Source organism: Hyalella azteca, unplaced genomic scaffold (assembly GCF_000764305.2).
Source record: "Hyalella azteca isolate HAZT.00-mixed unplaced genomic scaffold, Hazt_2.0.2 contig7076, whole genome shotgun sequence".
Classification (NCBI taxonomy): domain Eukaryota; kingdom Metazoa; phylum Arthropoda; class Malacostraca; order Amphipoda; family Hyalellidae; genus Hyalella; species Hyalella azteca.
In genome coordinates, this window is record NW_025937210.1 from 195,272 (window position 1) to 215,269 (window position 19,998).

The 19,998-nt window shown below is 38.6% G+C and overlaps 2 protein-coding genes across 2 annotated transcripts in view; both read left to right on the forward strand.

The window, feature by feature from the left end:
• Positions 1-1,774: 1,774 nt before the first annotated feature.
• Positions 1,775-6,312, forward strand: LOC108665767. Its single transcript, XM_018152563.2, has 5 exons — positions 1,775-2,474; positions 3,177-3,329; positions 3,982-4,169; positions 4,894-5,290; positions 5,624-6,312. Exons 1-5 carry the CDS (start codon positions 1,860-1,862, stop codon positions 5,918-5,920), a joined length of 1,650 nt encoding a protein of 549 aa, XP_018008052.1. The 5' UTR covers positions 1,775-1,859; the 3' UTR covers positions 5,921-6,312.
• Positions 6,313-6,527: 215 nt separating this feature from the next.
• Positions 6,528-19,998, forward strand: part of LOC108665771 — a 33,468-nt gene continuing 19,997 nt past the window's right edge. Inside the window, exons 1-18 of the mRNA XM_018152566.2 lie at positions 6,528-6,740; positions 6,896-6,974; positions 8,045-8,230; positions 8,881-8,974; positions 9,856-9,982; positions 11,060-11,176; positions 11,796-12,350; positions 12,578-12,604; positions 13,091-13,223; positions 13,680-13,787; positions 14,059-14,181; positions 14,555-14,668; positions 15,090-15,203; positions 16,352-16,465; positions 16,819-16,983; positions 17,327-17,448; positions 18,510-18,620; positions 19,163-19,913. Of these exons, the coding sequence (XP_018008055.2) occupies positions 6,690-6,740; positions 6,896-6,974; positions 8,045-8,230; positions 8,881-8,974; positions 9,856-9,982; positions 11,060-11,176; positions 11,796-12,350; positions 12,578-12,604; positions 13,091-13,223; positions 13,680-13,787; positions 14,059-14,181; positions 14,555-14,668; positions 15,090-15,203; positions 16,352-16,465; positions 16,819-16,983; positions 17,327-17,448; positions 18,510-18,620; positions 19,163-19,913 (3,091 nt within the window). The 5' untranslated portion in view covers positions 6,528-6,689. The remainder of the gene's footprint in view (positions 6,741-6,895; positions 6,975-8,044; positions 8,231-8,880; positions 8,975-9,855; positions 9,983-11,059; positions 11,177-11,795; positions 12,351-12,577; positions 12,605-13,090; positions 13,224-13,679; positions 13,788-14,058; positions 14,182-14,554; positions 14,669-15,089; positions 15,204-16,351; positions 16,466-16,818; positions 16,984-17,326; positions 17,449-18,509; positions 18,621-19,162; positions 19,914-19,998) is intronic.

Sequence of the window (19,998 nt, forward strand, 5' to 3'; positions counted from 1 at the left end):
ATGAATGTTCTATAATTTAAACCAATTATCTGCACAGAATGTTTCGCGTCCATCTTTTGTAGACGAAATCTTATACCCCGTGTGTTTTAAAATTCAGTTTGTAAAACACGTAATTATATAAAGAGATATGCCTGTTTAGTTATGTGTGTAAATTTGTACCTTGAAAAGTATCTTCTTTGTTATTATCTCCTGAAAACCAGAGGCCACATTACTGAAAAAATGTTCAGTCATTCGCAACAGGCTAAGTACACGTAGCGGCAGATTTCTCCTCTATGATTGGTAGGTTTAGCTTGAAAAACTGCCAGTGAGTGGCTGAAAGAGCTGAAAACTCGTAACTATAATTCTTTTTTTTGATATTACGGCCCCTGAAGGTACAGAGTAACGGTACACCGTGCTGTAGCCCGTCTGAACGGGTCGGCAACCTGTTCACAGTTCAGACGGTTGGAAACAGCACCCGAGTGAGGTTAGCGCGGCCACTCGCTACGCGTGGGTGCCTGTTTTTGTTGTCTTGGTAAATGTGTACCATTATGCTGGGTGTTTATCGTTTTTCTGTTTCAGTGATTGAGTGCAGTTTGATGCAAGAAATATCAAATCGTTGACCTTGAAAAAGACGAACGATATTATTTAATTGGCGATATGAACACATTAACATCGTTACATCCTTCGATTGATTGGAATATTCACCGTTATATATGCGTGTTAATCCGAAATTTGAATTTTATAAAATTTGCAAAGCTTTTCCTATTAATTTTTTAAATTTAGTTAATAGGTTGTTTACTTTTTGTTCAAAATGCTACTATGCAATATACTATTTAGGTAATATAAAATGAACAGTACCTGAGACAACATTTTTAATTCATGTTATTCCGTTAAATCAGAAGCAACTGTGAACTATATCTAATATCTCTTGACTGAAGCAAAGCTATGTTTTCATCATTAGCTTCCAGTTATTGAAAATTGCAGTTATTCTCAAATTCGTTATCCTAGTAGAAAATTGTCTTAAATTTTCATTAATAATTATATTCTGGACGATCAAGTTTTTCACAATCAGTGAATAATTTAATCAATTTTTTTCATAACAGGCTTAAACTGAATACAAGCGCACATAAACTGAGGCAAATGCCTGAATCAATGTGATAAATTATACTACAGTAGAGCCCTGGAAGGGCAAATGTCTAATTTGCTTCAATCTCAATGTTAGGTCAACTGACGCAAGAGGATTCGGCGTAATTTCAGTAGATGTGCTCTCTGCACCATCATTGTATTAAAGAATTCGGTAAAGATCTCCCGTTCCCATTCTTTTATACACTGCGATGATTCCTCTTACATTATCTTCACTAATTGCATGAGGTGGTGCGGTTTTTCTTGTCTGCCGCTGTGCTGGTACAAGCGCAAAAAAAAACTGCGCCGAAAAAAACCTGCTCTAACAAAACTTGCAGGCGGTGGACTTGTTCTCTGCTCTACAAGGAAACCTGCAAGGATGTCATAACGACGAATTGTTGCACGAGCGACTATTTTGAAGATATCGTATCCTAATATTTTATTTTAGTATTTTTTATTGTGAGTAAAAAATTTGTCAACAGCTTTCTTATCTGAAAAACAAATTATTTGGTTCACCGTCGTAAAAGTGCTATAAATAATCGAACCTGAAAATTAGGTTTACTTGAAAAATTCCTGATTTCATTTTATTCATGAATTTCGTACTTATTTTTCGGCATTTAAAAAAATTCAATTATTTCAATCATTAATTTCTCATGTTTCATAGCATTAATAGTTTATTTTTCCTGAATAACGAAGTAAATTAATTCGATAGTTTTGAATGAATGGGCATGTGAATAATTCTGACTTAACTCTTAGAAATGTTCTGTCACAAACGCCGCTTAAGATGGAATCTTTTACACGGAAAGAGATTAGTGTGGCGGTTAGCATGTTTATTGTTGCTTTTGCTTGGCATCGTATGGATTTCAGACCAAACAAATCTGAACGTAGATCTAGAAAATGATATTACAAGCGATGCTTATGCGGACAGTCTTCCAGATGGTGACGGCGATAAATTTGAGTTTGGTTCGTTGGAAAATGATCGAAGGGTTGTCGAAAATTTGAATGACGTACAGTTTGTGTTCAGTAACTTACTGTGCTTCAACTCCTATGAAAATATTCCACGAAACCCTGAACGTGAAGCTTGGATCCGCGAGACATACGCTGAACTCGATGAACTAGCTTCCTACGAAAAGCTTCTAAGTCAACCACCCGATTCGAACTATGTAGAAAATATTCCACGTGATAACAGTGCGACCGAAGACCCAGAATTTGCGTACGTGAGAGAACGCACCGCTAACGCTACCGTCGTGCCGCCCTCGGGCCCTTCTCTGGTGCCAAATTATCATGCCGCTCTGGCGTTCGCTGTCGCACGAGTACGCGCGTCTCCAGACGGACCAGTCACTGCTTGCAACTTCCCCGACTTTACAGATGAGGTAATGTTCTTTTTACTCTCATTCTTTTATTTATATCTTCCACTTTGAGAAAATGTTTTCTTTTTTCAAGCAATGTTTCTTTCAGTGTCAATATATTCTTACTCTAGCTCCTAATGAGTACAGCTTTATAGATGAGCTGGTTTTCTATTGCTGATTCTTTTATTCCTATCTTCAACTCTACCTTTGAGGTCATAATTATTTTATGCTGAATTAATTTACTTATTCTTTCCCAAAATTTTACAACGTTTTTACTTTTCAATGTCCAAGAAATTAATGTATTAATTTTTAATTATCATTATTATTAGTGTACATGTATTATTCTTATTAGTGTATAACATTAATTATTAGTGTATGATTAATTATTATATTCTTACATCACAAAATTAAAATGGAAGACATAATGATTTCAGCTAAATGCAGTTAGGTCGGATTTTTTTCATTTCTGTCTTTCTTTCTTTGGTCTTTGCGACGTGGTTGCCCCAATAGCTCGAGGAAAAGCTTAAAATTAAAATGAAGTGAAAAGCTCCACATTGAATCATTATCTTATTTGTAATAACGAATAGTTACAATTAGGCCAAATTTATTTATTGGTATCGTCTTGGGGATGTAGTTACCCTGATGGCTCTAAGAAAAGCTCAAAATCAACTAATTCTCTCATTTGCAATGAATGTGTTGCATGTCACTAAGAATTTAACTCGCCAGGAGTCTGGGCACATCTGGCATCTGGCGCTGCGTCGGCTGGTGCTGGACGGCGCATGCGCGCGCCATGCAAGCTTCGCGGGCAGAACCCGCGCGCCCTGGGACTGCGTTTATTGGGACACTGCGACCCACCTCGGCTACTGTGCGCTGTTTAAGGTGCCTTCCTAATTCAGGTGGCTCTGGAGGGCTATTTAAGGTGCCTCCCTAATTCAGGTGGCTCTGGAGGGCTATTTAAGGTGCCTCCCTAATTAAGGTGGCTCTGAAGGGCTATTTAAGGTGCCTTCATAATTAAAATGGCTCTGGAGGGCTATTTAAGGTACCTCCCTAATTAAGGTGGCTCTGAAGGGCTATTTAAGGTGCCTTCATAATTAAGATGGCTCTGGAGGGCTATTTAAGGTGCCTTCCAAATTAAGGTAGCTCTGAAGGGCTATTTAAGGTGCCTTCCTAATTAAGGTAGCTCTGAAGGGCTATTTAAGGTGCCTTCCTAATTAAGGTAAGTTTGGAGGGCTATTTAATGTGCCTTCTTATTTAAGTAGCCTCTGAAAGGCTATTCAAAGTGCCTTCGTCAATGTGCCTTCACAATTTAAGGTGCGACGCACTTTGCACAACTGCGCGCTCTTCAAGTTGCCTGCTCATGCACACTACGAAAAATAAACTGGTCATATATAATCCTAATAGTGACCCACTTTCTTACATGGCACTGTATACGCCCTGTTGCAGAGCCAGAGTGAGTCAGGGTGACCCACTGAAGGACCAAAAATGCATCGCTGTATGGACAAAGTCACACTTATTTACCTCATTGCTACAGGTAGGGAGCACGTCGTGGATGAGTCACATGGTGGAGTGGCAGAGTGTGGACACCCACAGCCTGACGGACGGTCAAGTCCACGACGCTATGGACCTCCTCTACCCACGTCCCCCAGCCCACCGCCTCGCACAGGAGCTCGTGCGACATGACCTTCTGCTGTTCATGGTCCATCGACACCCATACGTTAGGTATCACTCAAAATAATTAATGGGTCGACATCCATACGTTAGGTATCACTCAAAATAATTAATGGGTCGACACCCATACGTTAAGTGGGCACAATAAGAAAATTTAATGCGTCACATTGCCCTAATAGCGACACACTTGCTGCGTGTACCTCGAATATGATTATTTCTCGGGCAAAACTAGGTCAAGATGACCCACACAGTCACTTTGATTTCTTTGCGTGCAGTTTGGCTCTTGACACGCACTCCATTATTTCCTGTCGGATTGTATTTAATGAGTATTAAGGTATTCCTGATATATTTCGGTGGTAATGCTCCATATCATCAAATCATTACCTTTAGCAATACAGTAAGCATTTATTAAGATATTTTGTGTATAATTTACGCAGCATTCGTCACAGATAACCTCAGCCTCGCAATGTAGCTCATTGCTTGCTATTCACCTGCCCACTTGATAATAAGGTTTCTCGCAAAAGTTCTGGAATTCACGTCATATATACAGCCAAATTTACGTCATATTACACTTGAATTTCTGTGTTATTTGAATGTGTTACTCCTCATAGAAATTGTATCCAGAGATTTAGTCGTGTGATATAGAAATTTTTTAGAGGAAATTTGTGCAACGTGAGTGATTAATTGTTCAAAAAATCATACTAACTTCGTTGATCAACGTTAAAATATGAAACTCATTATGTGCAATGCTTGAATCAGTGCTCTGTCCCCGCAGAATCGTGTCCGCGTACTACAACAAAGTAGAAACAGGCTATCGACCCATTAGCCGTTTGAAGTGGATTGCCTCCGTGCGCGGCAAGTCCTTGCACACAATCATGGAGGAGACCAAGCAAGCAATCAAGGAACACAATCTGTCCCTGGACAGCTACGCAGCCTTAGACCAACTCCTGACCGTCAGGGGTGACCCTAGTAAATCTGCCGACTTCGAAATGAACGGCGATCCAAACAACACAAATCCTTACATGACTTTCCAGGAGTTCGTACGTTATATCATCAAGGAGAATTTGTCGTGCTTCAGAGACGTCGCCTGTCTACGGAGGATTGATGAGCATTGGCAACCGCAACACGTGCAGTGCTCGCCGTGCTCCACGCATTATGACGTCATCTCGGCGGTATCTCATCGTTTTAACTTGTTATGTTTCTGAATCTATTTGCCCTCAGCAAATTTATTGGTAGACCGTAACTTACAGACCTTAAGAACTTATTGACCGGTGCCATCAATCACCAAATTTTAATGTTTTATTAATATTGATAATCCCACAATGATTAAGATTCCGTTGACTTATTGCTTATATTTGTAATGTGAGGAGTTTGGTGTTACAGTTGGGATCCGGCACACATTTAAAAAAATAATAAATAATTATTCTAAGGTTAACGATTCAAGGAAAGCAGGTATAAACAAAGAGACTTACCTCCTTCTAATATCACGGTTCTTTTCATTTCAGATGCACACTTTTGACCGCGACACGAGCCTTATGATGAAGCTCGTAGGCAGGGAAGACTACTACGCGAAGGCGGTCCAGCGCCGGGGCTCTCGTTTCCAAGATGCTGGCGACCAAAACTACACGACAGACGACCTTACTGTGGACAAAAAGCGACGCAATGTCGGTTTGGGCGAGAAATATTTCACCAAAACAATAAAGGAGCTCTCCACGCTCACTAGAGAAGAACAAAGGCTACTTTATGTCGCTAACTTTCTTGACTTTACTTTGTTTGGGTACTCGCCCGAAACAATCGAGTAAAATGAATGTAAATGCAATGACATCGTGTGATTCTTCAAATTCGGTAAACTTATTTTATTTTGTGGATCGTATAGGTGATGCTCCATAAAACGGCGCGTGATATTAGACTGGAATTATTTTTATCGTCAATATAAGTCAAGACATTGTTTCTTCAATATTTGTGATTTGTGTAAGAAACAACGTCTTTACCTTGATATTTATAGGACAAGTTCAATTATAATTTGACTTGGTCGTGCTTGGTTGGGCCTGTAATGTACAAACTTAAACTTTTTTATTTAATAGAGCGTTAGGTATCCTTCAGTTGTGTCTGTACTGTGCAAACATAAACTTTTATTTAATAGAGAGTCTCCTTCAGTTGTGTCTGCACTATTCAAACATAAATTTTTATTTATTGAAGAGTATCCTTATCCTCCTTCGTTGTTACGACATTTATTAAACATCAGCCGTTCGGCACGTCCAGTCCCTGAAATTTGTTAGGACAACAGCTACCGTGTTTCTAAATATTTAAGATGGAAGTGAAAGCATCCACAGTGCAAAAAGTCAACATTATCATGGGCTTACTTGACGGGATTGCAATTAGTCTATGACCGATTGCCATATACGGAAGACGATATACTATTTCCTCTGGCTTTACGGATGATATTCATGATTATTTCTGAGAAGACTGCATGAATGCATTAAATTTTCTGCACGAGAATTTTTTGCTGAATATTTTGACCTTTTGCACCAAGCATTTCTCCAGAGTTGCTTGAATGAACTGCAACGCAAGATGGAGTTTTTTCATTGGACGAACGTGCATTTCATCATTTTGTTGCTCAAAGTAAGTGGTACTAACACGAAGCATTCCATAATACGATTGTGTAGTGAATTTACATGAAAATTATTCTCGATAGTAATGAAAATATTCAGTTCCTGTCCAACGCATCGTATAAATTACTATTTGCTTAAACCTCGATACACAATTCTTGTGAGCAGGAGCTTTCCAATCTGGTTTCTGCTGAAGTGGAAATCGTTTCGACTCAAGTAACGAATTCTTCAGGAAATGCCTATGCATGTGAGTGTTAAATGTCTGATTAGGTATCACTCAGTGCAACATATTACCTTTATGGGTCATATTTTCTTGGTGATAATTTTTTTTACCACGTTTTTCTTCGTTTGGTGTCTGTCTATCATCGAAAATTTAGACCTTAATTTAGAGCTCTTCTGAACATCCTAGGAACTTGAAATTTGGCTTGCATGCTTATGCTGCCTAACAATTCAAGATTTGATCATCAAAAATAATTATTAAAAAAAAATTTAGAAAAAAATTAAGAAAAAAAAAACACTTAAATTCGCGGTTTGGAATTGAGTTTTTTCTTGAAGATCCACACTTGCCAACCCTGGAAATTGATTTGAATTGCTAAAATTGCTAACTAAAAAGTAGAAAATAAATAAATATTAAAAAAATATTTAAAAAAAAACACGTGTTTCTGGTTTTTACAAAACTAGAAATAATGAAATAAAACCAATAAAAAACTTTAAAAAACCACGTTTTCTTAACGGACAAAAAAGAAAACATTTACTCTTACATAACATTACGTAACATTTTAAATAACTTAAATGTTATGTATGAGTAAATGTTTTTCTTTTTTGTCCGTTAAGAAAACGTGTTTTTTTTTTTAAGTTTTTTATTGGTTTTATTTTTAGCAAAAGTTATTTTCCGATTTGCGATTACTTATTTTGATATTATTCGTGCTATGAATTAGAGGCCGTACTAACAAAAATTGTTCATAGTTCGCAACTACGTTAGCTAATCGCTGGAAGCTTTTCAAGCCATATATACCAGAGACGAGAAGTCAGCAGCTACGTGTACTTCCAAGCACCCACGTGTACATGAGCAATTTTCGATAGTACGGCCTCTGCACGGATGTATTGAAAAACGAATTTACGAGTTTTTATTTAGTTTATTAAATTCAACTTTAGATTTTCACGCACAGGTTCCTGTCCAGCACGGCAGCCGTGCTCTTGCTATACCGTGCGTGTACGTGAGCAATTTTCGATTGTACGACCTCTGCACGGATGTATTGAGAAACGAATTTAAGAGTTTTTAGTTTAATAAATTCAACTTTGGATTTTTACGCACAGGTTGCTGCCCAGCACGGCAGCCGTGCTCGTGCTATACCGTGCCCACGTGCTCGCTGCCCCAGGGCACGTCAGGCTTCTCTGCTCTCATGACGATCCCCGGCACCACGACCGCTCAACAGCTCTCGTATCTCCCGCACGAAACTAACAACGAAAACTTTAACCATTATTCCAAGGAGTTTAATACTGGTGAGTATTGAACTAGTATGTTCAATACTTCATTTTAAAACATCTTGTTGGCGCATTTTCTCATTTATGGAAAAATAAGGCGCTATTAAGCTCGTCATGTCCGTCAGTCCGTCTGTCTGTCCGTGAATTCACGGACGAGAAAATGAGCTCTCTGTTACTCACTGCAGTGAGTACTGAGTTATATTTTGTAAAGTTGCGCGATTTGAGTAATATTATAGTGTGATCTTATCTCATTTTGACATGGCAATTACTTGTATGAATTTATATAAATATGTACTAAGAAATAAGAAATATTAGATGAAACACGCGCAGTTGAATATTAAACTTGCACACAAGTTTACGATAAATCTAGCGGGGAAAATTCTATAGCCGTGTTGCTATGCTCTCTTTTTTTTACAAATATTTAGTTCATGAAAGGCCTCACTGTAAGTTTAGCGTCATATTTAAAAGTTAATGGTGTAATTAAGTACCTCATGTTTGCAGGAGTTTTATGCCATTATTCAATATACTTTTATTATAACAAGGTCTAATTTTTATCCCACTCTCTCGTCATTATTATTCTTAATCGTATATTCATATTTTGTTTCACTGAGTTACTATTTTTATTTGAGTGTGCTATTAATGTTTATTTTAAAATGTAAACTGTACAGGATGTCAGTACGGCGGAGTACAATACAGGACAGGAGAACTGATCACAGCAGAGTGTGCTGTGCTGCAGTGCTCCAGCCACACGACGGGTGAGTCGTGCTGCTGGTGCACGACGGGTGAGTTGTGATGCTGGTGCACGACGGGTGAGTCGTGCTGCTGGTACACGACGGGTGAGCCGTGCTGCTGGTCCACGACAGGTGAGCCGTGCTGCTGGTCCACGATTACTTCACTCAGGGAAATGAGTGAGACATTGTCCGAATAGCGATGCAGTTCTCGCCCCCTTGTCCTGATCCAGTCTGGCCCGGCTAAAAGGCGTATCAGTGCTACGTCGGTGATCTGATCGTATCAGTAAATGTGTTCCTATTTGCACAATTTTACCAATGAATTTTTCGTAGTGTTTTTTCTCAATATTCTATGTTGTATGCTAGCTATGTAAAAATGTTAGTCATTGTTGCAAATAAAAAAAAATTGTCATCTTGGTAGCCTCGTTTGTCTCTGAAAGGAACATTTATTGCGTGGGTGACACACGTAGGGTGCACTAAAAGAGATATGAATTACATTTTGTACAAATATCAATGCACCTTTTTGGCCTAATGTGAGGCATCTCGACCCACTTTGGTCCGGAAAAAAGGGTGTATCACCGCTATTGGATCGACCTGTGGGTGAAAACATTAGTCGCGATTAAGACATAATGAAACATTAATTTTTCTATATGTGAGAGTTAGGATATAAATTGCCGTATCCTTTTTGTCATTGTGTGGGTCATCCTGACACAGTTTGGCCGTGAAAAACGCGTATCTCAGAGCTACGTCTGCTCTCTGCTCCTACTGTGGTATGGAAGTGCGTCACTATATAAGCAATTAATCATATAATACAATATATATATATAATATGATACATTAATTATATAAATTAAATAATACAGTATATAAGTCACTATGTAAGACATTATAAGCCATTAATTCTCCCTGGCGCAGGCTTCACGTGGCGGTGAATGAGACGACGCCATGTGATGGTCCCATGTCGTGCTTCTCACACGTCCACGTCACGTCTGCTGAGGGCGTCTCTCTGAACCTCGTGACCACGTCTGCCCGACGTGTCCAGGTCCTGAACAGTACAATAATTAATTAATTAATGAACAACAATTAATAATTGAAGTAGAAACTTTGAACATTACAATAATTAATAATTGAAGTAGGAGGTTTGCACATTGAAATAATTAATTGATTAATGAACATTACAACATTTAATAATTAAGTAGAAGGTTTGAATATTACAATAATTAATTAATTATAGAACATTACAACAATTAATAATTAAAGTAGAAGTTTTGAACATTAGCACAATTATTTAATTAATGAATATTATAACAATTAATAATTAAAGTAGAAGGTTTGAACATTACAATAATTAATAAACCTTTTATTGGCATTCAGATCACTTGATTGCTTAGATCGTAAATTCAGCAAGAACTTGATAGCTAAGCAAATGACCGAAAAATTAACAATTTCTTTGCAGGAGAAAATGTTTAAGACTTTAGCTCCATCGTCAGTTCGAGATGATAGTACACAAGTACAAGTAGTGAATGAGAACTGAAGATATAAAAACCTAACTCGAGAAAAGGAAACAAATAAACATGAAATAAACATGAGTACACTTTTCGGAAAAATAATATGATAATCATGTTAACATGTCAACAGTTTAGGAAGATGAACTGATTATAAAATGTGGGCGTGTTTTCTCTACGGCCATATGAAATTCAAATTATGATGCATAAAATTTTGAATTTCTCGATCAATTTCGAATAATTGCAAAATTTTGTATAATTTTAGAATGACATTACTGAACTTTTTATTGATTTTTTCTTTACAAGGAGAATTGATATCCAAATGCACACTTTCTATTACAATGTTCAATTGAACAAAATTGATTTGTTTGATGGCGAACGTCGTTAATTCAGGTATGAATTCACCCCAAATTGTTCAACTATACAGACTCATTTAATATAGTTTCGTCGCGAATAGCTCGCACTCCATCTTGTCATCTATAGTTTCAGTTACTAAAGGTACACAAACATATAATTAATCACAACAAAGTTTTCTCGTAAGAAGAAGAAATATATTTTTATTTTAAGTTAAATATTAATCAGATTAATGTTATTATAGGCGTTATGTTAATCAGGTATGGTACCGAGGGCAAGAACAACCTGTCGGCGAGGCTGGGATCACCATTGAGGGCGTGGGGGGCGTGTGGAGAACAGGACAAAGTGTACGGGTGCTACTGCCGGGTACTATGCTGGTAGGTATCCGGTACCTGAATCAAATTTAAACTGAAGTAGGTTGCAGTATTTAAAAAATGTTCGTTATTAAATGACGTAATTCTGTAATAAGGCGTTATTAAGTTCCAACACACTACTAAGTTGAAGGGTGGTTAAACTTCACACTTTTTATCACTCTTTTCAAACCTTCGTAAATTCTGACGCCAGCACATTTTTAACTAGCATGCCATTATATGTAACCTGTATCTTGTTGATCTTGAGAAGCTTGATGTCACAATCCTGCACTTTCATTGGTTACGTCTGGTTAACTTCGGCAGGTTGAGATAAAAAAGATTTGAAATTAATTATACAAGATCCTCCACTTCGGCGCGTTTCGTTAAATGAGGACTAAGCTGCTAATTTTTTTCAGCTCCTAACTTTTTCAGCTGCTGTGAATGTACTCATCCATGATACCTAAAACTATAATAGAGATGGCATCCGTTTAACATTTAACTTGTATATCTGTAATATAAATATATTTCAGTTATATATTAAACAGATACCCATCTATAAAATTATGCCAGAGATGGGTATCTGTTTAAAATTAAACTGCATAAACAAATTGAGTTCAGAAATTGCAAAGTTCGCAATGTCCCTCAGGTTGAAGTGAGCCTTCATCGCATCGTTATATGGGCCAGCACTTCTCTAGCTGGCAGCATCAGCGGCATGTGTGGCTTCTACGACTTCAACGTTATGAATGACGTCACATATTCACTCTCCATCGCCGACTCCGAGCGTCTACAACAACGCATCAAGAAAACCATGGATGAAATGTTCGATCAACGTGCCATCCTGCTGAAAAGCGCTGTCTCAGGCTTGTCTTTTTCCAACGGAAGCTCCAACAACGATTCCGAAATTTCGAATTACGAAGAAAACACTGAGGATATCTTTTCTAACTCGACAGCAGATGAATATATTCATTCCAACGATTCATTATCCTTTGCTGGAGGTTTCCGAACAATGAAGCTTAATGCGATTCCTGGAAACGGTTCGTTTAGCTCCGGAAATAAGATGCGTGGCGATTCGTCTGATTCGCTGGAAGATGGAAGTCTCGAGCGCACTTTTTATGCCGGGGAAAGTAGAAGTAAATTTGGAGGCGTTATTTCGTCAGCGATTAAATCCTTGGAACGATTTGTTACTTTTTGGCGATACCAGGTACGTATTTTTCGATACCAGATACGTGTTGCCTGAAGCTAAATTTTTCTATTGCGGGAACGATTTTGTTGAAGTATTGGGCGACCGTTGACTGTATCATAAAGAATATTTTAAGTGATGTATTCGAAATCTAAGTCCATAATTGGCCAAAACTGATGGCGAATTTAAGGTTTAAGTGCTGTTTTTAACAAAATCCGGAGATAATGAAAGGTTTGAATGTCTTGCAGAGCGACAGCCAGGAGCGTCCGGCTGACGTGAGTGTGACCAGAAGGGTTTGGCTGAGACTTACGATATAGAATCAAACGTTGCGTTGGTTTATTTGGCAAAATTAAATTCGAATAAATAATGTAACAATTCATATAAACAAGACTAAAAAGTTTATTTCGTCTTTAATTTTGTATGAGCTAATTTTTTCTCAATAATTTTTAAAGTTTTCTTCGGAAATAAAAATATTAGAGATTAATAACTGGTGGATAAAAACATATCTTGTTAATACCCAAGTATTGTTACCGATACTGTCGATTTATTGTTTAGTCAATGGACGTTTTTGATCAATCCTTTAGCGCTGCTTTTATATTTGTAATTAATTGTGATTAAAAGAATAAAAAGGAAGCAAAAGGTTTGATTCAAAATGAAGCAAAATGAGCAAAAATATAATTGAAGAATTAAGAGCAAGTAAGTATGTTTAAACGAAATATAATTCTAAATAAATGAAAATATCTAAAAACTCTGAACTGCAGGTCTCGGACAGCTGTACGCGGTTGGTGCCAGAGGTGCGTCAGGGCTTAACGTCACAGTGCGTCGACGCAACTAAAATAAATTTACGCGTAATCCGCATCTCACTTGATGATGAGGAGTTCACGAGGCTTATTGGTACGAAAACTTCATTTCCTTGTTCTTTAAATTTGGTGCATGTTACTTAATTTCTAGAGATGCCATAACTAAGGGAATATACACTTTTATGGCTCGGTATATTGTACAAAAAAAATTGGAAACCTTCTCTATCTATCATTTGTAGCTAAAATGTTATGATAATTATTGGATGCATAATAAATGCGTCGGCATTCATGAATTTAACTGTTTGTAGAAAAATCATTAGCTAACAAACTTTATTGTTGTCATTTTCGTGTTAAATATTTATACATTTTCGTTTTGTTATGATTTTTAGCGCATTTTCTCATTTATGGAAAAAATGCCCTATTGTGCTCGTCATGTCCGTCCGTCCGTCTGCCTGTCCGTCCGTGACTTCACGTTTTCGTCGACGAGAAAATGCGCTCTCTTTCACTCACTGCAGTGAGTACTGAGATATATTTTTTATTTAATGTACAGACGTATGCATGAGCGTCGTCTGCTCGTGCTCCCCGATGAAGGCATGTATTCCTCAAGCTCTTGCGCTGGTGAAGCTCGAGATTTTCCGAGTCAAGAACAAACTTCCAGGTACACAAGCAATGTCATTCCTATGCCTCTGATTTCATCACTTCGTAATATTCATGTTACTTACAAATTGATTTTTTATTTGTTTGGTATTGCGTCAAACAGCCTAATTCTATAACAAAATTTTCGTTGGAAATTCTTCCTGTTCAGCGCGATTATCCTGTTACAAGTTAAATGTACTTAAAATTTATATCGAGTCAGTCCATTTTAGTATTATGTGACATTTCTTTGAAATTAATTTTATGTCGGTTCACTTTGTATGTATTTTTTCCAGCGCGCATGGATGTAGCCGAAGGAGTGCAGAGATACCCTGAAGGCAGCGTAGTGTATCTAAGATGCCACAAATTCCAAATGCTGGGGAATAAACTTCATCCTATAAATGCAGTTAACCCAGCATGTACGTAACTTTAACTTTATTCCTATTACATTTAAATTTCCTATTTCCTTATTAGTTTAAAAAATAACTTTTTTAATTAATTTTCAACTTCCTGCAAAGATCCGGCAATCCAAGCAAAGACTGCCATCACGCACTAGTGCGAGATTAACTTCAAATATAGACGACATAAATGACATATGTTTAATGTAAGCTGGGTCCGTCCTATCAAACTGGCCTGTGTGTGTATATACCTGGCGGTAGATTTTTCGTCCGCGATTGGCGGAGTTTATAAAATCGCCTGTAATTGGCTGCCGGAGTTACAAAGTTGTAACTATTTTTGATAGTGCGGCTGCAGACACTAACAGCTACAATTTGTACCTGTAATTCACGGCAGGTTGTCAGCATGGCGGCGAGTTCATCATGCCAGGCAGGAAGTTGTCTGTGAACTGCCGTGAGCTGCAGTGTCAAGACGGTCACCTGGCACCTCTCGGCAGCCGTTCTCCTCTCTGTAATGATAGACTATCATTATCATTCCTTGACTCAGTTCACTATTCTTCCTTGATTCAGTTCACTATCATTCCTTGAGCCAGTTCACTATTCCTCCTTGACTCAATTCACTATCATTCCTTGAGCCAGTTCACTATTCCTCCTTGACTCAATTCACTATCATTCCATAACTCAGTTCATTATCATTCCTTGAGCCACTTCACTATTCTTCTTGACTCAGTTTACTATCAACCCTTGACCCAGTTCCCCATTCCTCCTTGACTCAGTGCACTATCATTCCTTGACTCAGTTCACTATCATTCCTTGACTCAGTTCACTATCATTCCTTGATCCAGTTCTCCATTCCTCCNAAGTTGTAACTATTTTTGATAGTGCGGCTGCAGACACTAACAGCTACAATTTGTACCTGTAATTCACGGCAGGTTGTCAGCATGGCGGCGAGTTCATCATGCCAGGCAGGAAGTTGTCTGTGAACTGCCGTGAGCTGCAGTGTCAAGACGGTCACCTGGCACCTCTCGGCAGCCGTTCTCCTCTCTGTAATGATAGACTATCATTATCATTCCTTGACTCAGTTCACTATTCTTCCTTGATTCAGTTCACTATCATTCCTTGAGCCAGTTCACTATTCCTCCTTGACTCAATTCACTATCATTCCTTGAGCCAGTTCACTATTCCTCCTTGACTCAATTCACTATCATTCCATAACTCAGTTCATTATCATTCCTTGAGCCACTTCACTATTCTTCTTGACTCAGTTTACTATCAACCCTTGACCCAGTTCCCCATTCCTCCTTGACTCAGTGCACTATCATTCCTTGACTCAGTTCACTATCATTCCTTGACTCAGTTCACTATCATTCCTTGATCCAGTTCTCCATTCCTCCTTGACTCAATTCATTATCATTCCTTGACTCATTTCACTACCATTCCTTGACTCAGTTCACTATCATTTCTTGACTCAGTTCACTATCATTTCTTGACTCAGTTCACTATCATTCCTTGACTCAGTGCACTATCATTCCTTGATCCAGTTCTCCATTCCTCCTTGACTCAATTCATTATCATTCCTTGACTCAATTCATTATCATTCCTTGACTCATTTCACTACCATTCCTTGACTCATTTCACTACCATTCCTTGACTCAGTTCACTATCATTTCTTGACTCAGTTCACTATCATTCCTTGACCCAGTTCACAATTCCTCCTTGACTGAAGTCATTATCATTCCTTGAGCTACTTCACTATTCCTCCTTGAGTCAGTTCACTATCATTCCATGACCCAGTTCACCATTCCTCCTTGACTCAGTTCACTATCATTCCTTGACACAGTTCACTATTCCTCCTTGACTCAGTGCATTATCATTCCTTGACCCAGTTCACTATTCCTCCTTGATTCAGTTCGCTATCATTCCTTGGCCCAGTTCACTATTACTCCTTGACACAGTTCACTATCAATACTTGACCCAGTTCACTATCATTCCTTGACCCAGTTTAAATGAGTAATGGTTAAATGAGCAAACATTTGTTCTCTTGTTTCGTAAGAAACTGATTTCCTCTGAAACTACAACCAAATAAAACAAATGGCAAAGAAAAATGTTCAACGCCGAATCAAATTCAAAGCCGCAATAAATATAAATTCTAAATTAAATGTACGTAAAAATATTTCAAACTTACGTTATGCAGGTTGCAGTATTGACGACACGCTGCTGGAGTCAGGATCGCACGTCACCGTGGGCTGCGTTCACTACCTCTGCGACCGCGGCGAACTGCTCACACACAACCTCGTGCCGGGGCGCTGTGAGTCCAATATACCTCTTCATCCTTTATATACCTCTTCATCCTTTATGTACCTCTTCATCCTTTATATACCTCTTCATCCTTTATGTACCTCTTCATCCTTTATATACCGCTATTAGTTTTATTACCATGGTTTTTATTATTACTGTTGCTTCCTATGAACACTAACACTGCCTTTTCTTTGTCATCGAATTTCAATTTAAAAAGTTTCACTAACCTGTGCAATAGCATAATATATTTTTCAACAACGATTACGAGAGAAGTTTGAAAAAGGGAAAAGTATCCCTGAATTGTCAAATCCTGCTGAAATATTTTATTGTTTCTCTAGTTTATATTTTTCGTACTGGTCGCAGGCAGCTCGTGTGTGCTAACCATGGACGGTTTTTTGAAGACGTTCTCTGGAACGACACTTAGACTACTCAATGGGTCAGGGACGTACTCCCTGCTCTCTGAGACGTCGGACTCTGACCAAGACCAGCCTGAAGTTACGGTCTGGGTGTCCGAAACTACCGAGGAGGGTGAGGGATTTTTTATTAATTAATGTATGGCAATAGAAATTTTGAGTTTTGTTTTATATATGAATTCATTGCATTTTGATATATGGATCATATACCATAGAATGTTCTGATGGTATATTTTTGTATACTTCTCTGCCTGCCATAAAAAGTAATTATCGCTTAAGTGAAAATTATTACTTCAATATCATTAACCTTAAATGTTAAAATTATTCTTAACATTAGCTTCTTCTAGACTTATTTTCGTTGATACTCATTTTTTCTTGCATGTTACCATTATCACATTATTATGAACATACGCTTGTTTGACACTGGTTTTTATTGATAATAATTGTCTATTGAGTAGCTGATGGTGGACCGCCCTGCCTACGACGACTCAGAGTCTCGGGTAGCGTGGACGTTGATAACACCAGAGCTGCCAACGACTCTTGCCCTCATCTCTTCGATGCCTTCACTTCTACTTTCAAGGTGAACAAAGTCGATTTTTTATGCCTTCACTTCAGTCAAGGCGAAGAAATTTTGTTTTATAAATAACTCTAAATTTATTTTAAACATGGACAATTACCACCTCATTAGGCTGCTCGATAAGTTCACTAAAATATATCGATAATGTTCCAAAATTATATTGCCAACACACCCAGTTTCTCACCCGCATTCTATAATGAGTGACAACGTTTTTCAACTCCTAAGCTAAATTAATAACAGTTTCACCAACTGTTTCAGCGAAAGTTTCCTCAATCTCATTATTGTCACGTTCCATATTCTTTCACCGAGCACAGCCTACTTGCTGCTATTCTTTATAAAATTATGCCTATTCTTTTACCAGTGTAAGCCTACATGCTGCTGTTTAAACTAGAAGCGGATAATGCAAATTGTTAGTACTATCGGCTAACATTATCCCTATCTACAGGAGCCTTAATGATTATCTGCAAGAAAGTAACTAGCTGATGGCGTTAAGTAAATCCTTCATTCCGTACCCAGATATTGGTAGACGCGACGTCTGATATCGGCTAACATTATCCTCGTCTACAGGAGCCTTAATGATTATCTGCCAGCAAGTAACTCGCTGATGGCGTTAAGTAAATCCTTCATTCCGTGCCCAGATATTGGTAGACGCGATTTTACCAGTGTAAGCCTACATGCTGCTGTTTAAGCTAGATGCGGATAATGCTATAACCGCTAATACTATCGTCTAATATTATCCCCGTCTACAGGAGCCTTAATGATTATCTGCCAGCAAAAGACTCGCTGAAGGCGTTAAGTAAATCCTTCATTCCGTACCCAGATATTGGTAGACGCGACGTCTGCTGTCGGCTAACATTATCCCCGTCCACAGGAACCTTAATGATTATCTGCCAGCAAAAAACTCGCTGATGGCTTTAAGTAAATCCTTCATTCCGTACCCAGATATTGGTAGACGTGACGTCTGCTGTCGGCTAACATTATCCCCGTCTACAGGAACCTTAATGATTATCTGCCAGCAAAAAACTCGCTGATGGCGTTAAGTAAATCCTTCATTCCGTACCCAGATATTGGTAGACGTGACGTCTGCTCCAGACGACGGAGTAGCCAGGCTCTGGCGAACGAACGGAGGAGTGAGGATCTCTCAGGCATGGCCACTCTCGTCAACGAAAATCTTGGTAAGGTCTCGCAGTATTCAATTATACTCTTATGCCGTATAATGCATCAATTTCATTTATCTTTCTAATATTTTTTTTATATTTCTTATATTTGCAAAGAGGATTTTTGAATTATTTTGCTGAATAGATATATCTAGCGGTTAAATTCGTCATGGAGTGCGTTTTTCTTTTGCGGTGTATTTCTGAAAAAAATGCATGCCATAGCAATGTTAGTAATTGAATCGTGTTGTAAACTAATCAGTTGATGGTGATATGCATTGAATTTTTGATTCATTGTGTTTGAACCCAAGATTCATCCATTGTAAAATTTGTTTTCCCCCGAATTTCAGATATTTTGGATAATCTATTCGATTTCGGCTTCGTGTGTTCGAATAAATATATTCGAACACATTTTCTTGCTCTTATTACTTTATACTTGTTTTGACTCCTGATTTTCTCGTAATAATTGATTAATAATTATTGAAAAAATAAATAAATAAATCAATTAATTAATTATTGAAGCATATGATGCCATCTTTTGCTGTCCATGACACTCGCTGCAGGTGGAGTACAACCTCGGAGGTCTGGTGATATGGGCGCCCACGGAGGCCCTTGAAGGAGCCTCAGGACTTTGTGTGGGAGGCAGCATCCCTCGCGGCAATCTCACGCTATCCAACATCCTCCATTTCCACACGAGTGCCAGCGCCAAGCATGAGTATTCTACTCGTTATGCTCAAGATTTGCTGTCCCCATGTATGCTGGTGGATGCGCGCACTCTAAGCTACATCAGCACGGAATGTTCTTCGACTAAAACACTCACCGGGATCAGCTTCAGGTCCGCCATGACATTGCAAGACCGTTGCAAATACCTGTGGTGTTCAGCGCCTGGTCGCAACCTCACCAGATTATGGAGAGCCGCTTTTACTAATGCAATGTCTATTTGGACGCACGTTTCTGAAACTTTAGACACCAGTTGTTACGTCGGTGCAGTTAGGCACTTGGAAGGAGCTACGTTCTATTATCAATGTGAAGAAATGGGTTGTTACAAAGGCGATTCCATACCTACCGGCAACCGTAATCCATCCTGCTGTGAATACGATGGTTCATGGTACGGAAGTGGGTCAAGTTTCTCTTCATCTTGTGTTCAATTCTTCTGCGACTCCGGCGTGGTGATCAGACGCAGTGAGCTGAGCCGTGAGTGTTGCACGCTCGGCAACGTGACACTGACGCATGAGCAGGAACTGGTCGTCGGCTGCTCGCTTCTGCGCTGTTTTAACGGCCGTCTTTCTGGCACCGCCCGCCCGCTGGAGTCTTGTGAGTGATCAACGATGGAATCCAATAAAAAAACGTAATAGTGTTAAATTTCTATTAAAGTTGATTAGAATTTATTATGTTCACC